This window comes from Pollachius pollachius (assembly GCF_949987615.1).
Source record: "Pollachius pollachius genome assembly, chromosome: 11".
In the NCBI taxonomy this organism is placed as follows: Eukaryota; Metazoa; Chordata; class Actinopteri; order Gadiformes; family Gadidae; genus Pollachius; species Pollachius pollachius.
The window spans coordinates 14,062,757-14,073,642 of NC_136944.1; the positions used below are offsets into that span (position 1 = coordinate 14,062,757).

The window sequence follows — 10,886 nt, forward strand, 5'->3', positions numbered from 1 at the left end:
ATGTTTATTGAATTATAAATTGTGGAATAAAACGAGTGTCACAACAGACTTGGAATCGAGGATGAATAATGAGTAGCCTACGTATTACCCTTATGGTACTTTTTGATACAGATACACATTATTTCACAAATTTAAAGTGGAATTTAGAGTCCTGCTTACAGTGTGTGTGTGTGTGTGTGTGTGTGTGTGTGTGTGTGTGTGTGTGTGTGTTTAGGGAAACCTCCCTAAAAAAAGACTTTCAAAACATACATTAGTGGAAGTAATTAGCCTACTTACATTGGCGCTCATATTACAATGTATGACATTTAAACAGCAAAGTTTGTGCCATTTATTTCAAAATAATGTGGCAGCAACAATGCATGAAATAATACAGACATGGTCAGTTGTTGCTCCGATGGGTAGGATGTATGACATAATAATTAAAAAAAGATGAACATGCGAATGCAAATAATGATACACAGAAAATGTGTCAATACACATAAGAGTAGTAGATGTGATATAAATTAGTTTAACTGCTAAACAGTGTGCTTTTAGTATCTCAGCAGCATCTCTTAAGTTTTTCCTGAGAAACAAGCTGCTTATGCCATGATGTTACAAAGCACACTTCATCTCAAGCTGGTTCTACGGACTTGACGATGGGTTCAGTTGATCCATTCAAGTGTAGTCCCATTTTTCTAGTCTAAAATACACATACATAGATTGATTCTAGTATGGACGATCGAATGGACGGACGCCAGGCGTACTAACCACTAATCTTTTCCCACATTAGATACAGTTCATCAAGCACTTCCTGCAGATTCTCTGCCAATTGGCGAACTCTGCTTGCAAACTTCATCTCATTTGACTTTTTCAACTTCTGACCATTCTCCTCAGTGAAATACAAATCCAACTCTCCGGAAAAGGCCTGGAGCAGATTTACGGACGAAATCCGACCTTTGGACGCGGTGGACATCCCTGATGCACTCAACATGTCATTCTCAAGCATAAACTGAGATAGTTTGGCAATTCTCAGTGCCTCTGGCAGGACATCCGGTCCCCAAAGCACTTTGCAGTCATCCCTCCTCAGCTTGTCCATCCCATCGCGGATTAACAGCGAGCAGCGTTCCATGTCGACGACGTCGTTTGTGTAGTCGTGCACGATGCCCTCCATCCTCGTTTTTTCTGCCGCTTTCTTCTTGTCGGCGATGGCGGCGCGGGCACTGATCCCGCCGGCGGTCGCCACCATGCCCGTGCCAATCGCCGTGACGACCAGGGAAATGCCCATGGTGGCGGGAGCGAGGGCCAAGCCCACCACTGCCGCCACCCCTCCCACGGCGCCAGTGGTGCCCCCGGCGATGCCCATGGCCTTGTTCTTCTTCTGCTTCTTGTTAAGGTGGTCGCAGAAGGTGGTGAGCTCTGAGACGTGTTGTTGGAGGGAGTCCAGGAGGGACTTGAAGTGTTTGAGGGCCCTCGTCACTGTGATGGCCTTTTGGATGACAGCTCTGGTGAGGAGGAGGAGGAAAACATCCATTCTTTCGAGATGTATTAGAGACTGAGTCTCAAGGGCAAGCACACTATTGTAATGTAGTGTAATTCTTCTGCCAGATTTTTTGAAAGCATCTTTTTCAGGTTTTCAAGATATCGACACCAAACCAATGGCAAAATGTTCTACAGGGATTGATATTCTGAATCGTTCATGAGTTCTGCTTATTCACCCACATTTCCTGATGTATGCATATATAAGTCATGCAGGCTTTACTCTGCCCTCTGAAAAGCGGGCAGAGTAAACCCCCTCTACTCTCTCCCTTTTCACGATGGGATCAAGTAGAGGGGTCACCTAAACTATGCTTATAGTAGGACGTTTAAGCATGTTTGCCCATTTGCTTGTAGCTTGTGCTATCGTGCTAATGGCAGTAACATAGCGTTAGCCTAGCGATTGTAATACTTGCACTTGGTTCTATGAACGTCTTTACAGTACCGACAGCGATATATTGTTCACTTCTTATGACAAATGTACTTATTGTAACAAATGCACTTATTGTAAGTCGCTTTGGATAAAAGCGTCTGCTAAATGCCCTAAATGTAAATGTAAATGTAAACATATTACTGAAAGGGGTCAACTGATTCAGCAGTTATGCTGTACAATAAACTAGGACATGGCTGCTTGCATGATGCATTGTTAGCATATTAGCAAGCTGAATACATTTTGTTGAGTGAAGTTACCTGGTTTGGTCATCTCTACCAACGCCATAGAGACCAAGAGACATGTTATCACAGACTGCAGAAATACAAACAGGAGAAACATTATTGAACATCAGTCTGAGAGAACAAAAGGCATATACAATTTGCCTTTTAGTTATTAAAAGGCAAATTTTGTTGATGAGAATGCATTTTTATACCTAAAACCATCAGAGGTAGTGTTATTTGTTTTTAGTACAACAGCAATGGTTTGTCCTTATTGGCTATTTTCACTACAATATGCGTTCCAATTCTCACCATCGACATTCTTCCAGTCTTCCAAAAGATCGTCTAAGTACTGTTGGGGGAAACAAGTATAAAAAATTTAATGGTTAGCTGGTTAGCTGGTGCGCTTTGTGCACAACACAATGCAAGGTGTGGTTACAGTGGGGCAAGTAGTGTTTCTCTCACTGTGTAGCGCCTGCTCCTGTCGGGCAGGAGTTCAAGGTAAACTTGTTCCTCCACCTCCTCGTAGACAGGTTCCTTGCCGTAACCTGAGGAGGAGTACAGGGAAGAGGAAGAGCAGGAGGAGGGACAAAGGGATGAGGAGACGTAGGAGGAGTATGGGGAGGAATTCAGTGATGACCTCTTGACCGGGAGAGGAGGGCGTGGAGGGGCAGGTCGTCGAGGACCTCCTGTTGGGATGTCTGGCTGTGGCAACTAGACAAACAACAATGACAAACGTTACCCTTTATTGTAACTAAAGTCTACCTACAGGTAGGCTATGGACAGGTAACCTCTCTCTCTCTCTCTCTCTCTCTCTCTCTCAGCAACGCATTAACTGACTTACACACCTCATGGTTAAGTTTTGATTTACAAATAAACCCTTTCAATGATATTCTGTGTGGGATTCCCCTCATGGATTTGTTATAAACTGAGGCCAGGTTGTAACAACACAAAGTAAAAATCTTTATCACCTCATTGGCCACAAGATTTTTCGGAGTGTACGTCTGGGGGCGAAATAAGGAAGAGCCAGCAGCAAGATTGGGCAAACTGGCGTACATATAGGTCTTGGGAGGAGGAGGAGGAGGGACCTTCCTCTCTTCATACACAGGTGCAGGGTTCTGGAATAGAGGGAAGATGCAACAGACGGTTCAGCAATCCTGGGTTGAATAATATATAGATCTGTTAAATCCTTACAGCGAGAGCATTACATTTTCTCCTTTGTATTGTTTGACAATAATTTGAACAACCTAGCAAGATCATTGAGAAACACATTTGAAGTTAGTCCATGGATAACTAATGAAAGTTTTGCCTAAATCTAATATGAATTGAGAAAGAAAATTATGCTTTTGCGAATTCTGTTGCAATGGACGTTTGTCGACTATTTAAATGGAAAATACAAATGTTTCAAAACTTTGTTTTCAGTTATTATCAACACACATCAAATATAAACCTGTTCACGTCCTTGTTCCTGTAAGTACACAATGCCATGTAGGGGAAACCCTGCTTTCTCTGACATACTTTACAGGACTGAGTGACATTTATTGTTACTAACAAAGCATAAGTATCTATGAAGTAATACTGCTTAGTATGCTTCTATTTCTACTACTACTTGTATCCTGTAAGGACTACAGTAAAATTATCTGTATAATAACAGGTATTCTAATGACAGTAAAAATTATATAGCAATAATAAGACATGTTGTAATCATGTTAATGCAAGAATAAAAGCAACTACTTATATTACTATCCTACTAAATAAAAGGGTCTTTCGCCAAAATGCCATTTATTTAGAGGTAATTGATTTAGTCTTGGACTTACATTTCTTAACGTGCACACAGAGCCTATTCCATAAACAACATTGACTTAATTTTACATTTTCATAGAGAAATGTCAAACCAAGTCTTATGCAATATGAGGATGAGCTATTTTCTTGTTGGTCAGGTGAGGGGAAAAAAGGGGAGGTGTTACCTGGAGACCAGGTGCTGATGTCTGGTGAGGAAGCCTCCTCACATTTAGCGGCTTTGAAGGTGGAGGGGGCGGGAGCCTTGGGCGTGGCCTTGGGGAAGGAGGAGGAGGGAGATGGAGCCGTGGTCGTGGCCTTTGGGAAGGAGGAGGAGGGAGAGGAGGAGGCACTCTGTCGACATTTGCTTCCTGGAAACCAATGATAATAAAGTAAAGGGTTCAAGAGATGACGCTAGAATGGTGACTATAGCCAATGAAAGTCAATCACATTAATGTTTAATTTATTAATTTACATAAATATGTTTTTAACCAAAGCAACATACAGGATATTTAAGGTTTGGGCATCTTGCTCAAGGATGCCTACAGGTAGAAGTCAATCGATAAGATAGACACAGTCTATCCCAGGGGTCAGCAACCTTTTCAACATGCAGTGCCAGTTTGACCATTAAGAGTATGCCTTAAGCAACAATATATTAAAAATTAAGCCGAATGATGACACAGTGACCAAAAACATTTCCAGAAGACCTGGAATTGTACTATTTCTAGATAATCCACAATCATGCATCAACATTTTAAATGTTTTTTTGGTTGTTATATTTGCAACATGGGCTTGAAAATTATAATTACATATGTCCCATCTTAAAACACCATTTTCAGAAACTCATTCACAAACGAAAAAAACGAGAATATATGAGAATGTTGGAACCATCCACATCAATATCTTTCAATATCTTGTCATGTACAGCTTTGCAAAACCATGTGAAGGCGATGCATACAGCCCACTTGCAACAATATTTTAAATATTTTCTTCTCTATTACTCAACGTAGGCTTAAAATATATTAATTGATCCCATTTCAGAACACTGCTTTCTTTAACTAATTTAAACATATTTGCACTGGGAGGAAATGCCCAAAACAGAATAAAGTGCAAAAGAAAATCGGTAGTAATGATTATGCTGCTGCATTGTGCTGTGATTTTTTTTAATAATAATAAAACTTTTTTTTTTCTTTCAACTGTGCCAATGATTATGCTGCCCCGTGCCAGTGGTGGCACGCGTGGCTAGGGTTGCCGACCCCTGGTCTATCCAATCGATGACTATGTGTCTATCGATCAGAAGTGTCTTCCGGTCTGGAGTAAAACAGCCTAACCACTTCTCTACACCATCGTGCCCTCCTTTTCAAGCGTAATTCTCTCAAAACATCACTGTGGCAGCTCACAATTTGTTAGGATGAATGCAAAGAGCAGTGGGAGAATTAAAACATGACTGAGGTGAACTGCTCTTCCAGCAACCCCGCCATGCGTCTTTTGTCTGGAGGAGCCTGATTAAAGTCACCTAGGTAGCTCGAGACAAAGGGGGTTGTGGTTGGAAGGTTCATTTTAAACATTTGCAGACATTGAAGAACTGGTGCTCCATGTTGTCATCCAGGAGAGCTCCTGGAGTGTGTGCAGTGATGCGGCTCACCTGGGTTTAATTAATCAGATAAACATGAAGAAAACCACCACCAAGTTACTGATTGTAATAAAACTATAGATACGAGACAATAAAAGCCCTCTTACATAACCGGAGTCTATGTCCTCGTAGACGTGTTCGGCGGGGGGGGAAGGCTGGTCATACGGGTCGATGGTGATGGACCTCACAAGCCGATGGGTTCTGAGGGGCTTGTCTTGCTGCTGAGTACACATTACACCCAAAAACATTGAATATTTACTATTTACTATTAACATAATTTACTAGATGATTTAATCCAAAGCAGATAGCAGTTATTTGCTGTTATGTATCTAATTACAGAGCAGTGGTAACGGCATGTTGCTGAATGATGCCTATTAAGACACTTCAGAAATGGGGGATCGAACCAAGAACCTTTCCGCTGGGAGTCAAACACCCTAACCACTGAGAAAACTATCTTGCCCCATATATGTTTGATTCAGATATGTTGGGATAATCCGAACTGAACTGGGCAAATTTTCCTAACCAATAAATGATGCACTACTCATTGAGTATACTGAAGTATTCAATTACAAAACTTCAAGGAGGGTTTTGGATTTTTACTTTAGCATTTTGCATTTTTACCATGTTGTTGTTGGTGGTTGTTGATCACATCACTGGCTTCACCCATATATAATATCTATCTTTTGTTCTGGTGATGAGGTCAATTAGATCTCACACGCAACAAAAATTGCTACGGTGAGATATCAGCTGATAATACCTGACTGCCAAACACATACAACCTGAAGGTATGGAAAGTTGGTTATTTAACGGGTTTGTTTGTAACTTTGTTTGATTGTAAAAAAATAATAATAATTTGTTAATGCTGTTTTCAGTTTGTTAATGAATTTGTTTGTTCATTTGTAAGTATTGTTTGCTGTCTCTTACCATTGCAGGCCTGCACCTTCCGATTTCTGTTCTATTCCCCCAGTTTTCAACATTAAAACATACTTAAAAATAATGAATCGCCAATAATGTTCCTCAATTACGCTCACATGTTATGTGTGGGACAAAGAGAACCTAGTACTGTGGACGTCTTTCTAAAAATGGATTTGTCCGTCAGTTATTCTAGCCGCCTGTTGCTCAAAATTAAAAATGAAGCCAGGGTGGATTCCTGCTCTATCTTGTTCCATGTGTCTGGATAATGGACAACAATACACATGGGAACACACCCAGATCAGGGCCCTCCCACACACACATGTGACACATGTTTTGATTGTTCTATTTTCAGATTGAGCTTTTCTGCTTAAAGCTAAACCATTGCTGTTGTACTAAAAACGAACAACACTACCTCTGATGGTTTTATGTATAAAAATGCATTCCCATTAACATCATCTTTATGTTGAATTCCTAAAGCAGCATATCATTCAAACCCATGAGAGACAAATGATGAATGACTGTTGTCAACGCGTCTTTTGTTTAGTCTTTACTGTTGGTTACATTGAGGATATATGAATGGTTTAAGCTTGTTGAACAGGTCTCAACGGATCCTGCTGTAAACTGTGGTGCACTGAAACACGTATGTAGACAATGTCGCCTATGCATAAAGTATCAAACACACACTATGTCCCTAAGACCGCTGCATGTCGCCCATCCATCATGAAACATCAAATCCATTAGAGTGCTTCAATGAAGGACTGTATATCTATTATTTCATCATTTGAGAGACATTTCTGTCTACAGTGATTTGCAATCTATCTGAGATACTGTACATGCAATTAAGGAGCAGGTATGGATTTAGGCACACAAAACATTGTATTATTGTGTTTCTGGGTTGCAAAGATACATTTCAAAGTAGTTTCTAGGTCATTCTATTTTGACCATAATCTACAATCATAATCTGAAATTCGAAAAAAGAGAATTCTTTCCACCCTAAAAGGTGAGGTGTAATTTGCAATGAATTAATAACTTTCCTAAAATGTTGAATGATACAAATCTAAGCTCTTCTATGGTACGTCTAGTAACAAATTTAAGCAATGACATTCTCTATAGCTCTGCCAAATTAAACGTTTCTGACCCTGGATAGATAATGACCCGCTATCCAATATACAAAGAATAGTATAGTTTACGCAATGATACCTAAAAATAACCATGCTGGGGAACAGTTACGTCTGCGGGTAATTCCAAGAGTCTGTTGTTAAAAGACCTTGTAGGCTTATTATATATCACATGTAGCAGTGCGAGTGCGATGCTTGTTCAAACAGTGCCTATTCAGAATAGGCCGATTGTCGAGAAAATTGAAGGACAATCTTACACAGACACTCGTCTACTTATTGGTTGATAGCATTTTAAACGTTTAACTAGAGTGAAATGATAAGATCCAGAGAACGATAGTAGCCTAAATTATTAGTCTCAATATTGGTAATCAGTTAGTTAATTTTTTCAAACATTGAAAGATTTGCTACATTTATTAATTTTCTTATTCATTAAGTACCTTATCTAAGTTTATTTTTCTGCATTCATATTATTGTTAGGTTAAAGTGTGTGTTTGTGTATATTCTATATAGTCAACCCTAAATCTACTCTACTTGTTGTTTGTGAACACTGAATGTATGAATTACCAGGAATTGATAATAGGTGGCAGTGTTGTTACAGATTGTGTCTCAACTGAGTAAACACATTTGTACGGATTCCCCCTGGGGTCACATGGTAGAAAAATACCTTCATGTGTAAATCCGTGCGCACAGATTTGTAAACCGTTCCCTTGGATTCTGAAACCGTGCGCACGGATTTGGTTTGTTCTACGCAGCTTGAATTCCCCATGATTAGGTTTATTTTTTAACAAACATTCAAATATTATCATGTGAAACGATAAACCCTACATTCAGTCATTCACCCTGTATAGATGATAAACCATATATTCAGTCATGCATACTGAATAGATAAACCCTATATTCACCCATTCATACTGTATAGATGATAAACCCTATGTTCAGTCATTCATACTGTATAGATAATAAAAACTATATTCAGTCATTCATACTGTATAAATGATAAACCCTACATTCAGTCAGTCATAGTATGACTGACTGAATGTAGGGTTTATCCTCTATACAGCATGACTGTCATACTGTATAGATGATAAACCCTATATTCAGTCATTCATACTGTATAGATGATAAACCCTACATTCAGTCAGTCATAGTATGACTGACTGAATATAGGGTTTATCATCTATACAGTATGATTGTCATACTGTATAGATTATAAACCCTATATTCAGTCATTCATACTGTATAGATGATCTACCCTACATTCAGTCATAGCATGACTGACTGAATATAGGGTTTATTATCTATACAGTATGACTGTCATACTGTATAGATGATAAACCCTATATTCAGTCATTCATACTGTATAGATGCCAGTCTGAATCAGATAGATATTCACCGTCACAATGCTCATGGGGAATCCATGCGCACGGATTGTAAAAACAGTGCGCACAGTTTCGGATTCCAAGGGAATGGTTTACACATCAAGGTCTATTTTTCTACTATGTGACCCCAGAGGGGCATTTGCCCGGTCGACTGGTTAGTTATTTCTTTGTGTACGTATGATTATCAATGTTACAGTTATCTGTTTGTGCGCGTTTGTGTGTGTGTGTGCTCTCACGTGTCTTCAGACAGACACAAAGATGGAAGGAAGGAGGTAACCTCACCCTTTCTGTTTACTCTTGAAACCCTCGATGATTGAACATTTGAGAAATAAATCGAACATCCAAGTTGAATCCGACCTCCCCTCAGTCCATCTCCCTGCTGCCCCGATTATGAAGTCAGAAGCTGGAGGTTAAAACAACAGGAGCCATACAGAGGAGCAAAAGCTTTCATCAGTACAATCATGTGTTTTGTCCAAGGTTAACATTACAGTATGAGTCGAGGGAAGAAATCGAAAAACGCTTTAAACTCTTGGAGGAAGATTTCCTGTGGGAGTCTTTGGTTATCGCGCCTCGCGGCCATTTTGATTATATAATATGGAAACACAAGGGTCCCATGATAGCGTGCACTGGGAGAATAAGGATAGAAAAGAGAATATAATAATTAACTGTGTTGTGTTGTTACCATGTAGCCATCTAGCAGACTGTTTTATGCAAAGCAACTTACAGTGAAGATGTTAGGATACATGTTATGAGCAGGTAGGGTTTAGCGACAGTATTCTATAGTGCTATATTGGGGTTCAGACCTTTTTGCTGGCAGTTGAACACCCTAGCCACTACTACACTATTCTGTTCCATTCAATCATCATGGGACTGTGATATCCAGAAGGATAGAAGAGGATTGGAGGATAAATGGATATATGGCTATAGTGATGGTTGAAAAGAATAGAACAGAGCTAGATTTATCATTAGGTTAAGATTTGCTGTGTACAACAACAAATGTCAATACAAACAATACAAAGCATGTGAGCAAATCATGTATAGTTGGACATAAAGACAGACAGACAGACGCACACACAAACAGGCACACACACACACGTGTGTTTCTTGTATCTCAAGGTTCAAACTTGAGATACAAGAAAATAGTAGAATTCAAGGATAAAGAAAAAACAACCTTCAGAAGTTTGAAGAACTTGCTTTGCCTGTAAATAAACCGAGTGCCCTCAGTCACAAAAAAAATAATAAAACGGTCACAAATTGTCGAGATAATTCCAAAATCCATCACAAACCTAAACACAGTGCCGCACGGTTTACACAGGACTGTCTTCCACCGTGTATCCGGTCCGTCTGTATGAAAAAGGTTTCCTTGGATCAAGTCAATAAAACACAATAGTGCTGCTCGGCACTTTCAAAGTTGTACTACTTATAAATAAAAGGCTCATAAGTTGTCTGTCCATCACTGTCCGTCAGTTTGTGTCTCTGTCTGTCGGTCTGTCTGCATCTCTGTCTGTTTGAGTTTATGTCTGACTATCTATGCTGGGTAAAATTGGAGTACTTCACTTACCAGATGATTTGACATTGTCTGAAGTGATTGCGTTTTAGGGGAGAATATTGATATTGATTTATTAAAGCATTGTGTGAATGTTTATCTGTTGGAGTTATTGATTCATTTTACATTTACATTTAGGGCATTTAGCAGATGCTTTTATCCAAAGCGACTTACAATAAGTGCATTTGTTACAATAAGTACATTTGTCATAAGAAGTGAAACAATATATCGCTGTTGGTACAGTAAAGATGTTCATAGAACCAAGTGCAAGTATTACAATCGCTAGGCTAACCCATTCCCCGTGTAAAGCAATGATAGCAGCTACTGTAGATGCTACACAATTAAGTACCTTG

At 39.5% G+C, this 10,886-nt stretch overlaps 1 protein-coding gene across 1 annotated transcript; it reads right to left on the reverse strand.

Moving 5' to 3' along the window:
• Nucleotides 1–299: 299 nt before the first annotated feature.
• On the reverse strand, nt 300–6,695 carry LOC307082819 (uncharacterized protein). The gene is made up of 8 exons (XM_079746541.1): nt 6,500–6,695; nt 5,683–5,796; nt 4,131–4,313; nt 3,135–3,281; nt 2,629–2,877; nt 2,476–2,515; nt 2,203–2,257; nt 300–1,481 (listed from the first exon to the last, which is right to left on the reverse strand). Exons 1-8 carry the CDS (start codon nt 6,500–6,502, stop codon nt 743–745), a joined length of 1,530 nt encoding a protein of 509 aa, XP_079602667.1. The 5' UTR covers nt 6,503–6,695; the 3' UTR covers nt 300–742.
• Between the last annotated feature and the right edge of the window lie 4,191 nt (nt 6,696–10,886).

Bases quoted from the DNA above. Each gene is read 5' to 3' on its own strand.
- LOC307082819 (XM_079746541.1), bottom strand. The intron at 2,516-2,628 runs GTGAGAGAAACA...TTCCCCCAACAG, and splicing joins ACAGGAGCAGGCGCTACACA to TACTTAGACGATCTTTTGGA. The intron at 2,258-2,475 runs GTGAGAATTGGA...GTATTTCTGCAG, and splicing joins AGACTGGAAGAATGTCGATG to TCTGTGATAACATGTCTCTT.